The 20,897-nt window shown below is 37.1% G+C and overlaps 1 protein-coding gene across 1 annotated transcript in view; it reads left to right on the forward strand.

Moving 5' to 3' along the window:
- The window catches only part of KCNH8 (potassium voltage-gated channel subfamily H member 8), a 384,779-nt gene that overhangs the window by 294,763 nt on the left and 69,119 nt on the right, over positions 1–20,897 (forward strand). Inside the window, exons 8-10 of the mRNA XM_024742050.1 lie at positions 3,647–3,844; positions 14,134–14,333; positions 15,208–15,457. Of these exons, the coding sequence (XP_024597818.1) occupies positions 3,647–3,844; positions 14,134–14,333; positions 15,208–15,457 (648 nt within the window). The remainder of the gene's footprint in view (positions 1–3,646; positions 3,845–14,133; positions 14,334–15,207; positions 15,458–20,897) is intronic.

Here is a 20,897-nt window from a genome sequence, read left to right on the forward strand (position 1 = left end):
ATCCCCGGATTTGTGGGTGTTACCTCCTTTCCGTGTTACCAAGTTTTTTTTTATCATCATTATTGCTTGTGCTCCAATAGCTGCAACACAGTTTAGTAACAACCCTTCTTAAAAAACAAGATGCTTCTGAAAATAGACAGAACAGTTGGCTAGACAGAAAAGATATATCAACAAAAGTAGGTCTGTTGTTTGTCTGTGTTTTGCTCCCTAAATCGCTTCTGAGACAGTTTCACACATATGTAAATGAACAGGAATTGAGTGAGAGTATAATCTAATATAATCCTTATGACCTATTACAAAATTTTATCCTATTTTATTAAGAAAATCAAATTCTATGAAAACTGATTTGGTTTGGAGAATTTTTCAACGTTTTACTTTTGTTACAATTAAGGAGTTTAATCAAAGGCTTTGGCTGGGTTTGTTTGGTTTTATTTTTTTAATGAGAAAACTTGAGGTTCTGTAAGCAAATTCAAGATCAGTAGATGGGTCCAGTTTTTTATTCATGACCTGATTGTATAGCTGATTCAGCTAAGAGGAAGCAGTGGCTTTACTGTGTGTGGTGGTGTTTTTCTCATTCCTCTGTGCATCAAATAAAAAAATTAGTCATGCAATATTTACTCTCTGGGCAAAATGACATTTTTCAGCTGCTCAGACTTCCCCAGAATTAGTGGGAATGACCAACATGGAACAAAGGGGCAAGCCCCTCTAATCACTTCATTTTTGAGCAGAACCATGACATCGCTTTCAGAGCGCTGCTTGGAAGGCACTTGAGAAATAGCCAACCCACCAGCCATTCAGCATCTTGTAGTTGGCCGTACTTGACAAGGCTTGGGTCAAAGGCCTGTAAAAGCACCCTTCTGCAGAAATCAGCATCCTGCGTACAATGATTTATTCAGATGTCATCTCTGCTTCCTGATTTTACTTGTCTTGACTCTCCCCCTACAGTGCATACAAATACACCAGTAATATTTTTTAAATGCACCTGTTTTGCTTTTGTGATATCTCTTTAATTAATCTTGGATAAGCTGTCTTTATGTCTAAATCTGTTTCCATACAGGATTCAACCAGGTTTTACCAAATCATGCTTTATCACTTCCTCCTTCCCTTCACTTAAAATTCTAGAGCAGGACTCTTTAATCTGGTCCCTTGGACCCAGCCTGTAGGAAAAGGCCATGAACCACCTGAAAATGTACACAAAATTGTGTGTGTGTCTCCATGTGTGCTTTGTCCTGAGAAAAGGAGCATGTCTTTCTTCAGGTTCACAAATGGGTGTATAACTCCCCCAGTTTAAAAACTACTGTCACCTAGATTTCCCCCCTGTCATTTCTATTAGTGAAGAAATGCTCAGTTCTATCAGATGGCGCCCTTGGGTTCTACTCAGTACACTTAGTCACCACCTTCCTTTTCCATTATGACTCACTCCTGATCTCATATTTCCTCTTACTTTCTGAATTTTGTACTTTCTCTGTTCCAATTTAAGTAACATGAGAAAGAGAAAGAACAGAGATATTATATACTAATATAATATCTGCCACTAACAGGGGTTGGCTTTTCTTCATGTGGCATCTCATTTAATCCCACTGCAACCGTACAAGTTAGATAGTGTCCGTGTTTTTACAAATGAGAAAATGAAGCTCAGAGAAGTTAGTCATTCCCAAAGATGGAAGGAAACGTCCAGATTTAATGGAAGGGTCCAGATTTAAATCTGTGTTTGAATGTGGAGTTTATTCCTTCACGAAGCCTTTCCAGACAGAATAAATGGTCATAGCTTACTAATGGTGTCAGCTCTCATAATGTGTAATTTTCATTTTATTATTATTCTCTATCATCAAAAAATACATTCATTATACTTTGTGCAGAAATCTAGTACAAATTTATAAATGCTCATGTGTTGTTATATTGCATCAGTGTTGTCATATTATTGCAGAGGGCAAGAACAATTTATATGTTCATTAATTCTTTCACTTTTAGAAATAATATTTATTAAACTCTACTATTGTTAGGGGCTTTGCTAAGTTCTGGAATAATGGTTCTAAGTTCTAGCTTCACATCAGGTTCTACTGGGGAGCTTTTTCAAAATATTAGTACCTGAACTCGGAACCAGAAATTTTGGTTCAGTACATGGAGGTGGCACTTGGACAGTGTATTTTTAAAATGCTTTCCCAGCTGTAGTCAGCATTGAGAGCTATTGTTCTAGAAGGTGACTTTGCGAAGTCGAAGGACTTTGGTCCCCTAGATCTGCAGCAACAGCATCACGTGGGAACCTATTACAAAGGGAAATTCTCAGTCCTTCTCCCCAACCTTCCCATGTGCTGTACCAGAAACTCCAGGGATAGGACCTGGCTGTCCCTAACAAGCTCTCTAGATATTTCAGAGGCAAGCTAATGGTTGAGAAACACTTCTCTAGAGACAAGATAAATGAGACAGAGTACTTGCCACTGAGCATTTCTGTTTGATCTCAAGGAACCCAGTTGTTTCAAATCTGCATTTTAATTACCTAGCACAGTTGCATAATCTATAACTTTAGTTAATAATGACAGCATTATTACTACTTAAACGATGTAATGACTTTCCATCTCTTCTTGGGCAGCCATTAAATGAAGTGTTAATAAGGAAATAGTGGTCAATGCCTAACATCCCTTAACAAAAGTCTCATGGACCTTATGGGTTGAGCTGAATTGCCATAGTGTTTCATAACACACACACACACACACAGAATTTTTAAATATAAAATTTTAAAGAGAAAATAAAGACAAAATATTTCCAGTAAAGGATTTTAAAGTGGTCTTTGTGTTGTGTTTTCATTGTATTATTATTAATATTATACTTGCTATTTCCCATCTTTATTAACATAGCTTTATTACAGCTTTATGACAGTATAATTGACATACAATAAAATGCACATATTTGAAGCATTTAATTAGATAAGTTTTGACACATATATACACCAGTATCGTGAAACAGTTGTAGGGGGACACCCAATTCCATTATAGGAACCTCATAGTTGTGCAGTTTTCCCCCACCACCCCCAAACAGAAGAATGAGGTTGTAGAGATGGCTTCCTGAGGAAAGCATGAGCTAAGACCTATAAGGCAACTGATATCAGGTCCGGTGAATAAAATAAGGAAAGGTTGTACAGATTAGAAATAAAGCCCATCAAAAAAAAAAAAAAGAAAAGAAATAAAGCCCATCTTGCCTATATGAAGTCTAGATTCTTGTGTTGGTTGCTGTTTACTATCATGTAGGGTTGAAAAATACCCACTCAACCCCTTTGTTTCTTAAAATTCCAATTGAGAAATAAGCTTAACAGCTCGTGAAATGTACAACACTGTTACCGAGAGTAGAAATCCCAGGTTCTGTCACTGCAGGTAGTTCTTGCATTAGAGTAACCTGTTCAGCTTTGACCACCAATCCACACTCGAATGCATATTTCTCTGCTGTGTGTGTTATAAAACAGTTGCATGAAAGTGATGCTTTTGCTTTTAGAGCCATGGAATCTAATTCCTTGCCTTGAACGTCCTTTTAACTTTCTTCTTTCTCCTGAGCAACTTCGTGTATCCTTAAATGTTCATTCATCATTACGCCCAGGCGCTAATACCGAGACTTTATTTTGGGGGCTTAAAGGCTCATTTTTTTTCCATTGCAGGTTGGCTTCATGAGCTGGGAAAGAGACTGGAATCTCCATACTATGGTAACAATACTTTGGGGGGGCCGTCGATCCGAAGTGCCTATATTGCCGCTCTGTACTTCACACTCAGCAGCCTCACCAGCGTTGGGTTTGGGAATGTCTCTGCTAATACAGATGCAGAAAAGATCTTTTCCATCTGCACCATGCTGATTGGTGGTAAGGAATATTCTTCCTTTAGACCAAGAGAAGGAACAAGTGTCTGCCAAATGGTTGCTGTTATGTTCCCTCTGTCCTAAAACCCAATACAGGGTAGATTGGTTTACATTGGAAGAGTCTAAAAGCACTAATTAGGAAATCAGTGACCAACAGTTATATATACATGTAGATTAGCAATGAAAGTCTGTGATGTCAAGAATTCCATGTTCTGACAGATGAAGAAATAACCATTTACCTGATGGTTGAATACATATATATATATATGTTTTTAACAGAAGTACTGTTGATTTACAATTTTGTGTTAGTTTCAGGTGTATAGCACAGTGATTCAGTTATATATATACTTTTTCAGATTTGTTCCCTTATAGTTTATTACCAAATATTAATTATAGTTCCCAGTGCTATACAGTAGGTCCTTGTTGGTTATCTATCTTATATGTAGTGATGTGTATATGTATCTGATGGTTGATTTTGAAAGGGCAGGCACTTTGCTTCCTAACATGCTATTTACCTTTAGTGTTTGTGAGTTACATGAATCACAGGTATACATTTGAAATGCCATTTTGTAGCTCCAAACAGGTGAGGGTTATCAAATTTTATTAATACTACTATAGTAAATTAAGGATGTTTGATAGATAACTCAGTTAAAACAAAAGCAACAAACACCAATACAATAATAATAAATATTTAACCTTTATTAATCACGGTTATGTTCCATTCTCTGTGCTGAATGCTTCAGTACAATACCTCAAGCAATTCTGAAGGCAAATCTATGGGTTCTGCACCATTATTATCCCATTTAACAAATAGAGACGTTATTAAGCTATTATGTCTGAGCTTCAAACCCAGCGTCTGTACTCTGCTTTGTATCGCTGTGGTTTGGACTCCGCAAATCTCATTCTTCTTTGCCAGCTGACATCAGTCACTTCTCCCAATAGGGGGCGCCAGAGGGAGACTGGAGGCAGGAGGAGGGGGGAAGGAACTTCCGGGTTCTGATGGGTGCAGTATATGTTGAGTGGCAGGCCACCTCAGACAGCTGCAAGTGGCTCCATCCTTCAGCCTCTTTCAGGCACTTTCAGAAGCAGCCTCATTGAGCTTTCTCAGAGATCCCGGCACCTGCTGGAGGTACCCCCGCAACCAAAGTCAGAGCCCCGACTCCTCGTGGCTCCCATTGCTTCTCCTCTGGGCTCCTCGGTGCTGATAACCCCACTTCTCTTTGTTCATCCATCTCTGCAACTATCACACTCACGTTACCTCTATCTAGACTCTCCTTCTGATCATTCAGCACTCCAACACCAGGGAAAACAGTTCTTTATAATAAATTCCCCCAGATGAAATATTTACTTTCATTTCTCTTTTCTGAACCTAACTGACAGGATTGATGCCTTTATTACCCACATTTTTCAGATGACAAATCTAAACCTTGCAGAAATAAAGTAACGTTTTCAATGCCATACAACCAGTAAGTAAAGAGGCAAGTTTGGAACCCAGGTGATTACTTACTTCTGTCATTAAATACATAAATGGAAACTTGTGAATTATAAAGCTGTTCTTATGGAGATGTGGGTGTCTACCTGAATTGAGTAAATATTCTTAAGCCAGAGTTCTATGAGTACTTTCTTCCCCACCGTATTCCCTCAAAAGCTTGTTCTGCCATGTTCTCTTTTTTTTTTAATTTATTTTTTGTTCTATATTAAAGTATAGGTGATTTACAATGTTGTGTTAGTTGCAGATGTACAGCTAACTGATTCAGTTATACATCTACATATATCCATTCTTTTTCAGATTCTTTCCCCATATAGGTTATTACAGAATATTGAGTAGAGCTCCCTGTGCTATACAGTAGGTCCTTGTTGATTATCTATTTTATATATAGTAGTGTGTGTATGTTAATTGAGATTATCATGTTCTCTTAATGACCTTAGTCCCAGGTATCACTTTGAGGTTTGAACCTTATTATAGAAGATGGTTTCTACCAACTTCCTTGCACAGATGTGAACTGATTATGTGGGACTTCAAGCAATGAGTCATCCAGCCTACCATGAAACCAGAGCAGCACAAAGGCAATCTTTCTCTCGAGGAGTTTAGGATCACCTTGGAAGAAATACGTGAAAAGAGTTTTAATATATATATTAAATATATATTATATATATAAGTTTTAATATATATATTTTAATATTTAATACAATACCAGGCAGTAAATGCTAAGTGCCAAATCAGTTAGGAAATTGAGAAGCAGTGAGAAAGGGGGCCAGGGATTGGGGGAATTTCTTGGAAAGGCAGAGTTGCTGAGGTCGCATACTGGGACTGCAGCACTGGGAAGAGGTTTTTGGCCGATGTAGAGCAGTAACAGCCTAGGGAGCAGAGAACAGGAATTCTCGTTTTCTGAAGAGCTTCAATGTGCCAATCCTGTGGTGGTGATTTTATACCCAGTATTATGGCTTATATAATTGCTGCTCTCCTTGATGGCCCATCTTTCAGCCTAGCAGAATGACAAGCATTTTGTAAACAGACACAGTCTATATTTATTTAATATTTGCCCATGTTTCTTCTACTCCTGATGGAAATTTTTGGAAATGCTCAAATGCTCAAGGCTTAACCTACTAATTTGACATTGGAAGAATATGTTAGCTAATTGAACTTATTTCCTGTTGATTCACTAACTATAGTGTAAGTGGTCCGGAATCAGAAATTGTTAAGGATATTATTATTCCCTGCTATTCATTGTGAGTAGAAGCTAAGCTGGTCACAAAGCCAAAAGATATGGGAAATAATCAGATAATGCCACTTTGTCACTTGGTAAATATTTATTGAGCAAATTATCCTGGTGCAAAACCAGCGCTCATTTGGAAATGGCATTAAAGCATTTAGGTGACTTGAGCAGCACTGAGGAAACCATTGGTTTTGGATGGCAAATGGCATCTGAGTAACTCAGATTTATTAATTAAAGCTTCACAAATCTGTGTCTGTTATTGTGACAATTACCCTAGGCTAAGAGAAATGATGCCTTCATTTTAATATTTCCTAGTTAACAAATTACTGGCATAATTTTGAGAACTAATCATAAGCGCTCACAATATTGAACACTTTGCTCATTTAATTCTCGTAACACTATGAGTTAGAGGTTATTAACACCCCAATTTAATATAAGGCAACAGAAGTTTAGTGAGTTTAAATGCCCGGATTCACTAAGACCTAGAAAACTTTTTGTAAAATATCTATTTCATTATATACTGCAAATTGATTTTATTTTTTAATTTCTATAAATATATACAAATAATTTATTTTTTTAATTTAAAATATGTATTACCATGGAATCAATGCTAAGTTATCTTATTAGGAATCCCCACACAAGGCTGATGAAATTGCTAATGACCGGGATGCAATATTTACAACAAAAGCAGGTAGGAGTGGTATTTAATGTTGCAGGTGAGTGTAAGAACCCCAGATAATTATCCAGGGCAGAGGCGCTCACAAGCTGAGTGAGGAGAAGGAGGGGGAAGAGAAAGCTTCCACGTGAGCATCTGTAATTCACTAGTGTGCACACCACTGATTTATGGGAAACATATTTGAAACTATCAAAGAGATTAAGCAAAAGTAATGAAAAAAAATCCATACCTAGATAAATCTGTATAAACCTTGAGAACACACAAAACAAAGAAGGAATCTTAAAAGCTTCAAACAACTATTAGAATTAATAAGTGAATGTAGTAAGGCTGATGGATATAAAGTCAATATGCAAAAATCAGTTGTATTTCTATATGTTAGTAACAATCAATTAAACAATATAATATTTTTAAAATTATAAAAACATCAAATACACAGGGATAAATGTTTTAAAATGTGCAATACTGGGACTTCCCTGGCAGTCCAGTGGCTAAGACTTTACCTTCCAATGCAGGGGGTGCAGGTTCAATCCCTGGTTGGGGAGCTAAGATCCCACATGCCTTGCAGCCAAAAAACCAAAACAGAAGCAATATTGTAACAAATTCAATAAAGACTTAAAAAAAATGGTCCACATCAAAAAAAAATTGTTTAAATGTGCAATACTATTATACAGAAAAGTATAAAACATTAGAAAATTTACAAATAGTTTAAAATAATGGAAGGATATACAGTGGTGATGGTTTTAAGACTTAGTATTGTAAACATACCAGTTTTTTTCAAATTAACCTAAAGAGTCAAGGCAGTCTCAATTTCGAAAACCCAGTAGATGTGTGTTTGCCTGTATATATGTGCCTCTTGGAAAATTGGCAAGATGTTTCTAAAAATTAGAGGAACTGCAGAACTAAAATGATTGTAAGCAAGCATAAAGAAGAACAAAATTGGAATATTTATGCTGCAGATATCATGATGTGTAATAAAGTCACAGTAATTAAGAAAGTATGGTGTTGGCTCAGGAATAGATAAATAGGCCAGTGGAATTGAAGAGCATGCAAAAAGCTGCCCATAAACATATGGTCACTTTATTTATGACACTGGTGATACTGTAACATAAGGGGGAGAAGGTGATACTTTTAATAAACATTGCTGAGTCAAATATATATAAATATACATGTTGAAAAACAACCTTGACCCCTCTTAAAACTAAGTTGAAATTAATTCCAGATGGATTTTGATCTAATTGTGTAAGGGAAAACAATAAAGCTTCTAAAAGCTAACATAAGAAAGTATTTTCATGACCTTGGGTTTGGCAAAGATTTCTTAAGCATGACTCAAAAAGCACTATCCATAAAGGAAAGATTGATAAATTGAACTTCAGAACTTCTGTTTATCAAAAGACATCATTAAGAACGTGAAGCAGCAAGCCACAGGATGGAAGATATTTGCAAACATGTATCTGACCAAAGACTCTTATCTATTATATATAAAGAACTCTATCAGATCACTAAGAGCAGAGAACTAAAAAACGCATTAAAAATTTTAAAAAGCACTTCAAAAATAGATTTTCTTACCTGAATAGACAATAAACATATTTTAAAAAAAGGTGCTCAACATCGTTCATGTAGGATATGCAAATTAAGTCAAAATTAGATAACGTTTGCATTCACCAGAATGGTATACTTAAAAACACTAATAACCCTAAGTGTTTGAGAGGATAAAGAACATCTTGAGTTCTCCTATACTGTTGATGTGAGTGTCAGTTGGTACAAGAGTCTTGTCAGTAGTTACCTAGTCTGAACGTATCTGTATTCTGTGCCTCAACAATTCCATTTGTGAGTGTATATCCAACAAAAAACCATATATATATTCACATCAAAGGACATAATGTGGAAACATTACTGCAAAAATTTCAAAGTGGAAATGCTCACTAATAGGAGAATAAATAAGTAAATTATGAAATAATTATTCAATAAAGTACCATACAGTAATGAGAATGAATGAACTGTTATGTTACCACATGGATAAATCTTACAAACTCAATGCTGAGCAGAGAAGACAGACACAAATAAGTATGCACTGTATGATTTTGTTTAAAGAAGGTTCAAAAGTAGGCAAAACTTATTGATTGCAGTATAACTCGTAGCTGCGGTTACCTTTGGTGAGGGTGCTGGTTGGTGACTGGGGGACACCAGGGAGCCCTGGGTGCTGATAATATCACGTTTATTCATCTGGAGGTGTTTCCATGGATCTGTTCACTTTGAGAAATGAACTATACATTTACTATTGGTGTAATCTTCTCAATGTGTGTCTTTGATACTAATTTTAGTTTGTAAAATTATAATAGATGAGCAAAAAATAATAATATAGCTATCAGGTGTGGGATGAGCAAGTGGATAGCAGTGAGCTGAGTTCTCACTTTTCATGTCAAGTTGCTTTTTAGGTTTTGTCTTAATATGATAAGTCAAGCAGTAGAAGTGAAATCTCATGATCTAAAATATTGGTGATAATCAGAAGAAGACCTGAAAGAAATAATTTTGAAAGTTTGCCTTTGGGGAGTGGGATGGGGATGATGGGAAGGGCTTGGGACTGAACTGTTCCTAAATTTTCTAAGCTACTTGCTTATGATTATAAAACTTTTTAAAGAAATTATCAAACAGCCAGAGGTTCATTTTGGTTCCATAAATATTTATGGCACACTAAAATTATGCCAGGCACTGTGCTAGGTGCTAGGGAAACAAAGATGACTAAGATATGATGCTTTCCTTCGAGGCGTTCACAGTTGAGTAATGGAAATAGGTACTCAGGCAGATGATGTTCTTTCTTTTTCCATTTTAACTTTTCCTATTATAATGCGCATTTCGAAAGAACTGGAAAATCTACATAAAAATAAAATTACATATAATCCCATCACCAAAGGATATTCTTTTCAGTCTTTTCATACATTTATTCCCCTATTTTCTAAGAGATTTATATCAACTACACATATCATTTTTGTCCCCTAACAAAATATATTGAGAACATTTTCCCATGTCTTTTAAAATTCCTCTCTCATATTTATTAATGGCTGCCTGATGAGTGAGCCCCCAGTGTTGGGACCATCAGCTCAGCCTCAGAGGTTAGATATAGCTTTCTAGTGAAGAGGACTCATCACTCAGGACATGTCCAGTTTAAATGAGGCATTGTTGCCACGGAAGAGGTAGAGTGAAACTCTTAACAGCCAAGGCTTTCCTTGGATCCTCTTACCCTGTATATACTACCCTGACGTGATGTTATTGGACCCACAAATTCGCTGTTTTTAAGGTGTCTTTACACTGCCATTTCAATTCATCATTTAGAAAATTGTTCTCACTCTCTGTTCTCCCTGCCATCTGCCACTCACAACCCAGTGTACTTATAGCAAGGACTGGAAAATTCCAAGGCAATAAGTAGGTGAGAGAGAGGAGTAGGGCAGCTAAGATTACCCGAAGCCTGAGCTCTGGTCTCCTTTTATAGCAGAAGAGCACAGTCCCTCTGTAGACGCTGAAGGCACTGCAAAGTATTTGACTAAAGAAACCAGAAATGATGACCTTAGGACAGCAAGGTTGCCCAAAATCCAAAGAAAGAGGTGGTGGGGAGGGAGGGAGAGAGAGAGAGGAGGGGAAGGAAGGAGGAGGGAAAAAAGGGGGGAAGGAAAGGAAAGATAAAGAAAAAAGGGAAAGAGAAAGCCAGGCAACCTATAAAAATGCATTTTCATTTGAGGTCTGTTTACTTTTCATGTAAGATCCTGAGTGTTGAGCCTCCTCTGAAAACCTGATATTAACATGATCTTTTACAAAATGCATTCTATACAAAACTCTTCCGCAAAGAAAAAGAACCTCCCACAGACTCAGCAGTAGGCCTAGCATGCTACTTTAAGAATTATATACATCAAATTTGCTAGGAATAAAAAGGAAAAGTGAAGGATAATTTCCAGACTGACCTGGATATAGAAGTTCTTCAGTCAAAGTTTCATAGTAGATGGAATGATTTGGCCTGACAGTCACAAACACTCTTCACCAGTGTGAAAATGATAACCAGTGACAGAGAGACAATAATAACTTTGGAAAACTGAAAAACTACGAGAGCTAGGGTTGTATTTTTTGAACTACTTAAATTAGAAGTATTTTCCTATGCTGAAATGAGACTTTGAAATTATGATGACTCAGACGTAGACTAGGGCTTTCCAACAACACTTATGAATGCTACAATGAATCCAGTAATTCATTTTATTGATAATGTACAATTAGAATGCTAAATGATCTGAACATATTACTTCTCTTACCTTAAGTGCTTTACACACATTATAATTAAGCAAAGTTAAAATCATACACTTAATTAAGGAAAGCAGTGTTAAAATAAATGAAATAAAATTGTTCTCAGTACTCAGTTTAAACGCCATGAATGATTATTACTACATACTTTCTACAGATGGTGGGGCTTCCAAACACTGAGCCCATAAGTATATTAACAGAGCCTGAAATCAGTGTTTAATTCCTTGGATTTGGAGCAGAATCAGTTCTTTTCTTTGCTGAGTGTTTATTGTAAATAGAGGTCTCCCCTTCCAAATAAAATATTTAAGTGGCAGAACAGTTGTGCTTCTAAAACCATACAGAAGAATGAGCCTCTACTTAGAACCTGCCAAGAAGCGTTCAACATTTAGTTGTTAAGCAATATGCGTTTTTCTTGGTATATTTTTAACCCTTTGGAAGACATTTCATTTTTGAACATTTAGGAAGAATCTGAACCAATGTGTGCTTGCATGTAGCAGGCATTTCTTGAATATTTCTTGAATTTCCTCCATCAAGAAGTTATTTCCACAAAGAACCACTCAATTATTTGACAGGTTGCTGGAAAACCTTAAATCTGGGTTCCTCCCGCATATTTTACACCACTGAGCATCCTGGAAATTCATAGCACTTTTCACTTTCATGGGAAAAATTAACATAAATTGAGCACCCACACGCAATTAAAGGCACTTTAAAAAAGATATGTTAACTCTTTAAGCCCTGAAATAACTCTATGAGTAAGGTACTGTTATGCCCATTTACATATAAGGGAACCACGCAAGGGAATTGCATATCTCGCCTGGTTTACAAAATTAGAAGTGCTAAAGCCAGAATTTAATCTAATGGTGTCTGATTCCGAAGTCCATATTTCCTCTGCAACATTATATTGCCTCCTGTATATGGACCCTAAGTTTAACCCTGTTCTAGTAACTTCTCCAAAATATTGAGGCCCTCTTTATTATGGGGTGACTTCATTGGCATGGTGACTGAATTTTCCATAGAGAAATGATGATGTATAACCTGATAAAGAATTTTAACTCCAGTGTTAGATTAGTCTGAAATTAGTACGACAAAAGTTGATAATTTCTGGTAAATGTAACCGAAAGAAAGAATTCGGGTTGGGGCTATCTTGAAATATTCAGGAGGATGGATGTAACAACAGGTTGACACATTTGCACTGATTATCAATTCTGGTGCTAAGAAACTTTTAACATAGTCCTTGGACGTTGAGATTTGGGCACAGGGACGTTTATGACAGGTCTTAATAGACAAACTAGAAATGTTTAGTCTTTTTTTTTTTAACTAAAAACTACTGAAACCAGTGATTTCACCCAACCCCTGAGCTTCTTACCTCCTTGCCAGTCCCATGGGGATCAGGGCTGAAATCTGAATATCACAGAGAGTTGATCTGTCCGTAAGTGTGGGCACACTTGGACCTTTCTCTTTCCCAGTTTCACAAACCCAGGTGGGTCCAAGGCCTTCTCGGGCTACTTGCTGGTGTCTGCTAGGCCATTCCCGTTGTTTGACCAACAACTACTGTTTAGTGCGAAATCCTCACATCTTTTCTGACTTTGAGATACTTGACCACTCCCCACAGCAGGTGACCCCTTGGGAGGTGAAGTCCATCTGCTCGCTCACTCTATGTTTTTCCAGGAGAAAATCCATCCCTAATCCCCATCCGCTCTGGAATTCTGGTGAACAAAGCCTGCTCTCTCATTACACTCTGGTGGTGCTTTTGGAAGCGGAAGACTGACCAAGAAATCTCATTGAAACAGGACTCACATGTTCGTGTACCACCTGGCTCTTCTCAGAAGGGTGACAAGAACTCTAAGCAGAATACCTGAATTCTTTGTTTCTTGAATGGTCTCAGAATTCCTAATATCTATGTCCCTTAAAATTAAAGTGACTAGAGAGCTGGGGTGGTGTTATCTTGGTTTCAGATTGCCCAGGAAATCCTCAATTACATTTCTAACACCTTTTTCAGTACCTTTATTAATAGAAATGTGTCATATTTAATATCCTAAAACTAATTTTAAATGATGGCTTTGGGGAAGAGACTAATATTCTCATAAAGGCTAACCAGATTTTTATTATAGACTTACTTTTGAAACGTATTTGTTATTATAATGAAAATAACTATTAAGCCCTAACTTGAGAGCTTATTCTATGAAATTATTAAAACCATTTCATCATACCTACACAGTTAGACCCAAGGATTAAAATAATACAGATGTGAATAGAGTACAAAAATCAAAGTTTGTCATAGCCAGGATGGCGGCTAACAGATTAAGTGTGGGTCAAAGTGGTCTATTGTTCTTATTACTGAGGTGTTTTTTTTTTTTTTTTTTTTCTCAAATTTACTGAGTATTTTTAAAAGGTATTTTTACTCTGATCAAGTCACATGGAATCAAAATGACTACATCAGGATGCACCCTGTGGCACTGTGGCTGCAGCAAAAAGCCTGTTTCAAAATAGCTGTGTCAACGTGGCCAGCTACGTGTACCCTGCTGATTCAGGATATATAGACTGTACATTTATACATAAGGAGGAAGCCCCTCTGTCCTATTTTTCTCCCATTATATGCTGTGTTGTTTTCTCTAGCCTTGATGCATGCCCTGGTGTTTGGAAACGTGACGGCGATCATACAGAGGATGTATTCCAGGTGGTCCCTCTATCACACTAGAACCAAGGATCTGAAGGACTTCATACGTGTCCATCACCTGCCCCAGCAACTCAAGCAGAGGATGCTTGAATATTTCCAAACAACCTGGTCAGTCAACAATGGAATAGATTCCAATGAGGTAATGTGCATTTCTCATGTTGACATTTTCAGGCAGAAAGCACGTATTCTAAGGTAAAAGCAAAGTGCTCTAATGCAGGTCTCAAAAGGGAAATACACACCTACCACCTTCTTTATCTCTTTATTTTTAATCTCTCATGACCTCAATACATCTTCTTTCATCTGCTCTGGCTTATGTTTTTATAATGTCACTTTGGATTGGCCTGTGTTTTACAGTAACTTGCTACTTTGGTCAATCAGGCAGACTTATTTTCATTCTCATTGACCCTCTTTGAAGGAACCAATTCTTATGACAGTTGAATGATGGAATCATGGAATATTAGATTAATCAAGTTAATGTTTACCTTTAAAAGCAACAAAGTAAAAAAAAAAAAAAAGGCTTTTCAGCAAACATGTTATCTTTGGACATCCAGAAACACCGCAGACCACCACTGTAGAAAAGGTATCCTATAAATCAAGCAACCATTCCACCACCCCCCAACGAAACTAGTCATCAATATTTTTAAGTAATTATTTGTTTTTTCCTCTCTTCAGATGGTCATGACAGCAGAGGAAACACTAAAGGGTCCAAATTCCATATCTTCTGTCCTGAGTAGGCATCTTTGTGAGAAGCAAGTCACAAGGAACTATATGTTTCATTCTAGAGTCTTTTATTAATTTATTCTATTTCTCCAGACTTATTAACAGCTGATTATTTAGGAGCACACAACCAGGGTCACAGTCATGGAAAAATCTCTCCAGGATTATTCATATGTATATTTCCTCTTCTGTACTGTGGCTGGTCAAACAGTGGGAAAAACTTCCTGTGGTCTTATAGTCAATCAATTACGCAAGACTGACCCCAACTTGCTTCCCTCTTTCATCTTCTCTGACAGCTTTTGAAAGACTTTCCAGATGAGCTTCGTTCTGACATCACCATGCACCTGAACAAGGAAATCTTACAGTTGTCCCTTTTTGAGTGTGCCAGCCGGGGCTGCCTCAGGTCTCTGTCCCTACACATCAAAACCTCCTTCTGTGCTCCAGGGGAGTATCTGCTGCGTCAGGGAGATGCTTTGCAGGCCATCTACTTTGTATGCTCGGGCTCCATGGAAGTTCTTAAAGACAGCATGGTGCTGGCGATTCTTGGTATGTCTGAGTTGAAAAGCTTCATGAAATTTTACTCTGGAGCATAAATTAAGGAGATGAAATGGGAGGAAAAACTGTGATTGAGAGAAGGAAAATTAGGGATGAATATGTGGATGCAAGATATGGGTTTAATTTGCCAAATTATTATTATCAGTTTTTATTATTAATTGTTATGCCATATATTGAGTTTACACTGTGCTAAGTGTTATATCCAACACGTGTTTTGATTCTTGTTAAAAATCCAGTGGTATATTATCCCTACTTTACAAGTGAATATATAGTATCTTAGTTAACTTAATTTGTCCCAAATAACATAGCAAGAGAATGAACACAGTTCTTTCTGATTCCTAAAGCCAGATTATAAATTATGATATAGTCTGCCTCTTGGTGAGACAGCTGGTCAGTTTTCAGAGGGCATTTCTGCCTTTTTGTGGAGAAGCAATTCAGAGAAGAACATTGAAAATTGTTTTATCTGTGCTAGAAATTGAACAAAAAATGATTTCGTATTGAAAATAAGCTCTCACAGCAATCATAGCAATCATTAACTCAATTCTGTCAAGGTGATGATAGGCTCTTTTCACTCCCTCAAAAATTCATAGGACAATTTGTGAATATTTTGTACCACAAAGTTGACTCCAACTATTAAGACATAATTGGTGTTCATTGAAATGTAAATGTCAGCTGACAAAAGGTGACATGCAGGGTTAATGTAGAAAAATTGCTGTCTGCAATTTTATGTGTACCTCTTTTAAAAATCACTTTCATTTGTTTCTTTATCTGTTTGTTCATTTATTTATTCAACTATTATTTCTTGAGGGCCTACAAATAAATTAGGTACTGGTCTAAACGATATATTTTGAACACCAGTGTACAACGATAATGTTTAGAATTTGTGTTAATTAAAAGTGGCTAATGCAGCACTTTTCATTTATTTTTAATTTTCATATTTAAGAACGTAGTGTCTGTGGACAACCCAACCCTTTACAAAGTATTTTCACATGTGGGACCTTAGTTACGTTTTCCTAACACAAAGAGACAGATAAGAGAGGTATTTTCTCATTTTTCCGAAGTCAAAGCTAACCTAGGTCTTCAGACTCTGTATCCAGTGTCCTTTCCACCTCTGAACAATGCCTTTTATTCTATATGATCATTGTTAAGTCTGCAGTCTCTGGATTTTAGCTCATAAGCTTCACGATAGGTTATATTTGGGAAAAGAGAAGAGAACTAATATTGATTGATTCCCTAATGTGAGCTGGGTGTTGTATGTCCGTTATCCAGTTCAAATCTTGCAACCCTATTAGGTTGCTATGATTATCCCCAATTAGAGGTGCAGAGATGGGGGCAACGAGGGGTAAAATACCAAATGGAAGGAGGCTTTCCATTGCTTCCAATTGACTTCAGTTTACCACATCCCAGAGGAAAGGTAGGGCTTGCCTTCCAAAGTTTGGGCTCAATTCTTGATTCACCCCCTTATGTTTTTCTCCTTAATAGAAAGGCATGGAAGAGCAACTAAAAGAGTGTATTTATCCTCAGTGTGGCCAGCTCATTATCAGTGGGAGAGCGAGACTCTGTATGTGTGTGTTTTTCAAGAGGAGAATTTTTTTTTTTTTTTAATGTTGGGGTTAGGAGTTTATTAATTTATTTAATTTATTTTTGCTGTGTTGGGTCTTCGTTTCTGTGCGAAGGCTTTCTCCAGTTGTGGCAAGTGGGGGCCCCTCTTCATCACGGGGCGCGGCCCTCTCACCATCGCGGCCTCTCTTGATGCGGAGCACAGGCTCCAGACGCGCAGGCTCAGTAGTTGTGGCTCACGGGCCTAGTTGCTCCGCGGCATGTGGGATCTTCCCAGACCAGGGCTCGAACCCGTGTCCCCTGCATTAGCAGGCCGACTCTCAACCACTGCGCCACCTGGGAAGCCCTCAAGAGGAGAATTTAACACTCTTCCTGCCCACTTCTCAACTCTATGAAGTTAAAGATCAGTCATTCTATCATTTTTTATTCAAAATTAAAAGTGACAATCATTTCTAAATTTGCTTCAAAAACCTTTCTTTACCTGTGGGCTTCCTTAGTACCACTATCAGTTTTATAGCCTGTCCATTGGCACAGTCTGCTTTTAAAAGGGCATTTAGTGCCATTTGCAGCGACATGGATAGACCTAGAGATTGTCATACTGATTGAAGTAAGTCAGACAAAGGCAAATATATGATATTGCTTATATGCGTAAACTCAAAAAATGGTACAAATGAACTTATTTACAAAACAGAAATAGAGTCACAGATGTAGAAAGTAAATTTATGGTTACCAAGGGGGAAAGGTGGTGGAGGGATAAATTGGGAGATTGGGATTGACATATACACACTACTATATATAAAATAGATAACTAATAACCTACTGTCTAGCACAGGGAACTCTACTCAATACTCTGTGATGACCTATATGGGAACAGAATCTAAAGAAGAGTGGATATATGTATATGTATAACTGATTCACTTTTCCGTACAGCAGAAACTAACACGACATTGTAAATGAACTATACTCCCATAAAAATTAATTTAAAATAAAATAAATAATATTAAAGGGTATTTAGTTATTTTTCTAGCAGCTTATGATTTGATATACATGTAAGCAAATTAATGCACTAGTTTTACATGTATAAAATGTGGGTTTTTCCATAATTGTGGTGAATTTTTAAATTTGGTAACTAGCAACAGTTCTAGGAATGGAATACGAAGGCATCATCCCTGATACTATGTCACGATAGGTACAAATTTGGTGGCTGGTATGTAAATACTATTGTTTGTAATACACAATTCCATCGGATTTTCTTATTTTCTTTTCTTTTCTTTTTCTTTTTATTTTATTTATTTATTTTTGCGTTATGCAGGCCTCTCACTGTTGTGGCCTCTCCCGTTGCGGAGCACAGGCTCCGGACGCGCAGGCTCAGTGGCCCTGGCTCACGGGCCCAGCCGCTCCGCGGCATGTGGGATCTTCCCGGACGGGGGCACGAACCCGTGTCCCCTGCATCGGCAGGCAGACTCTCAACCACTGCACCACCAGGGAAGCCCCCGGATTTTCTTATTTTAAAAAAATTCTACTAACAACTAAAAGACTTAGTTCATTGCCTTGTGCTTCTGGCCCGCATTTCCTACATAAATTGAGCTTCCCTTAATTAACGTTTTCCCATCTTTGCTGCTACCATATATCTCTCAAAAATGCACATGACCATTCGAAGCACGCCTATGTTATATTGGGACTAAACCCAAAGATAATACATTAGTAATATTTTCTCTCTGTGGTTAGCATTATTTCAACGGAGACTGACTATTTTACTTCCCCTACGGTAATATTATCTTATGGGCCAATTTAAATCAATACTGACTTTGATAAACTTAAGCACATGGCTTAAAATATAGATATTTAGTACATGTTCACTCTGCCAACAAAATAATTAATACATAATGTCGTAGGGGAAAAGTATCACCAAACAGCTGTCAAGCCATAATTTATTCAAACAATCCCGTCGTCCTATCAATTCTTGAAGGCGTTCTTAATCCGATGCTTTTTGGGGAGGCAGTTGACACAGAGGCAGGGATTTTTCCAGGGATAGAATTTGTCTGCCTTATACACATTCATTTCATGTCCTGGTAATTGAACACTTTCTTCATTGTGGTTTAAAAGAAGATGACAAAGCACAGATAAATGCACTCTTCACAGATGGCATTAGTCTGCCTAATTATAGTTAAACATAAGTTATAGCTCTAACCAGGATGGTTTGCACATGCATCCCATCAACGTTTTTTTGCCCAATGGAAGAATAATGATTAGCAAATATCAGTAATGGAATTCTGAATAATAGAGACTCTAAGGGACCATAAATATCTTCTTTTCTTTTAGAAATAAAGATACCGAAACCCAGTGTAATTAAGAAACTTAGATATAGGCTCTAAATCTAGGTAGGAAGTAATCCACAAAATCGTAAAATGAGTGAGGGTGATGACCAGGCTCCACCTGAGGTCTGGCACACATGTCAGTGGTCCATAATTATCCACTGAATAAATAAATAAACTAGAATTCTTTCTAGGATGCCAAGTTTAGCAAGATGCTGGGGTCATTGTGGCCAAAATCACCAGGTATGAAAGTATGATGACCCTAAAGTTTTTCCAAACACCAGTTGCTTAACAGAATATGTGAATTCTCACTGTGGCAACATGGTGCATCATGGTAAATTCTCCTCAGATATACAAAATTTGAAAATCTGCTGTACTCAGTCCATCCTGGCTATATTTACATCTTGCATCAGTATCCAACTTTGAGTTTTTGAGCAGCAATTTAGATTTCTAACAAAACATGCAAGAAAAACAATTTCCAAGTTTAGCAGGATTGGTGACAACAATAAATCAAACTTGAGTTCTTCAACACTATGTGGCTGTTTCTTGTCTTAGTGTCTATAAATATAGATTTTTTTCTTCTGCCAAATAGGCTCAATTTCAAGGTTTTAATTCAAAGATAACACCTAGAATAATTTAAAATGTTTTGATCCGGCACAAATATTTATGAATATCTCAGGTATTCATGGTTGGTGTGGCACATCTCCTTTTACTGTCAAATTCAATAAAACAGACTTTTATGGAAGCCTGTTGTATGCCAGAGACTTTGCTTCCAGAAATTCTGGGCACAGTAAAAAATAAAAGTTTCAAAGTTAAAAAAATTAATGGAATGAAGAATGGACGGGGCAATTTGTTCTATAACATTCCAAAGATATTATTTGCTTGGTGGTTTTTGGTTGGTCAATTATTGGTTGTTGGTTCCCTATGAAATGAAACAAAGCGGCCATAAAAATATATAAATAAATAAAAGTTATTTTATTTATTTATAGGCATGATGATATTTGAGGACAAAGCAAAGACGAAGTAGAAACTCCTAAGTTGGAGCCTTGAATCCAATGCCAGCCTCCTTTGTGAACTTGGTCATATTACCTCAGCTTTTAACCTAAGTTTGTCTGAGAATTGAATGGATTTTCTTGCAGATTTCTCACATGGATGCTGAGTGAATTAATGGCTCTGTCTAATATAAAACTGAAGCTGCAATCAGCTCTTTGTTAGTAATTACAATTATGCTCACCCTCCCGCCAGGTTAAACTGATTTGAATCAATTTTAAGATTTTAAAGATTCAAATAACTTGTCCAATATTATCTAATCAGCAAACTCGAGGAAGTAAGCTAGTTCCCAGACAGGTGAAGTGTAGCCCAAGACTGATCGACAGAGGTGTTAAAAAAGATAAGAGGTGCTGGCTGCGGGGTGGGACACAGAAAATGTGAATAAAGTAGTCTTAGATCATCTCTCCACGCAGTGGAAGAGCTCATAGTTTTTATTTATTCACTTTCTTTGTTGCTGGAGAAAATGGGATTTTTACACTCTCACAGAGCATTAAAACTACGACTTG

This window comes from Neophocaena asiaeorientalis, unplaced genomic scaffold, assembly GCF_003031525.2.
Source record: "Neophocaena asiaeorientalis asiaeorientalis breed wild unplaced genomic scaffold, Neophocaena_asiaeorientalis_V1.1 scaffold154, whole genome shotgun sequence".
In the NCBI taxonomy this organism is placed as follows: Eukaryota; Metazoa; Chordata; class Mammalia; order Artiodactyla; family Phocoenidae; genus Neophocaena; species Neophocaena asiaeorientalis.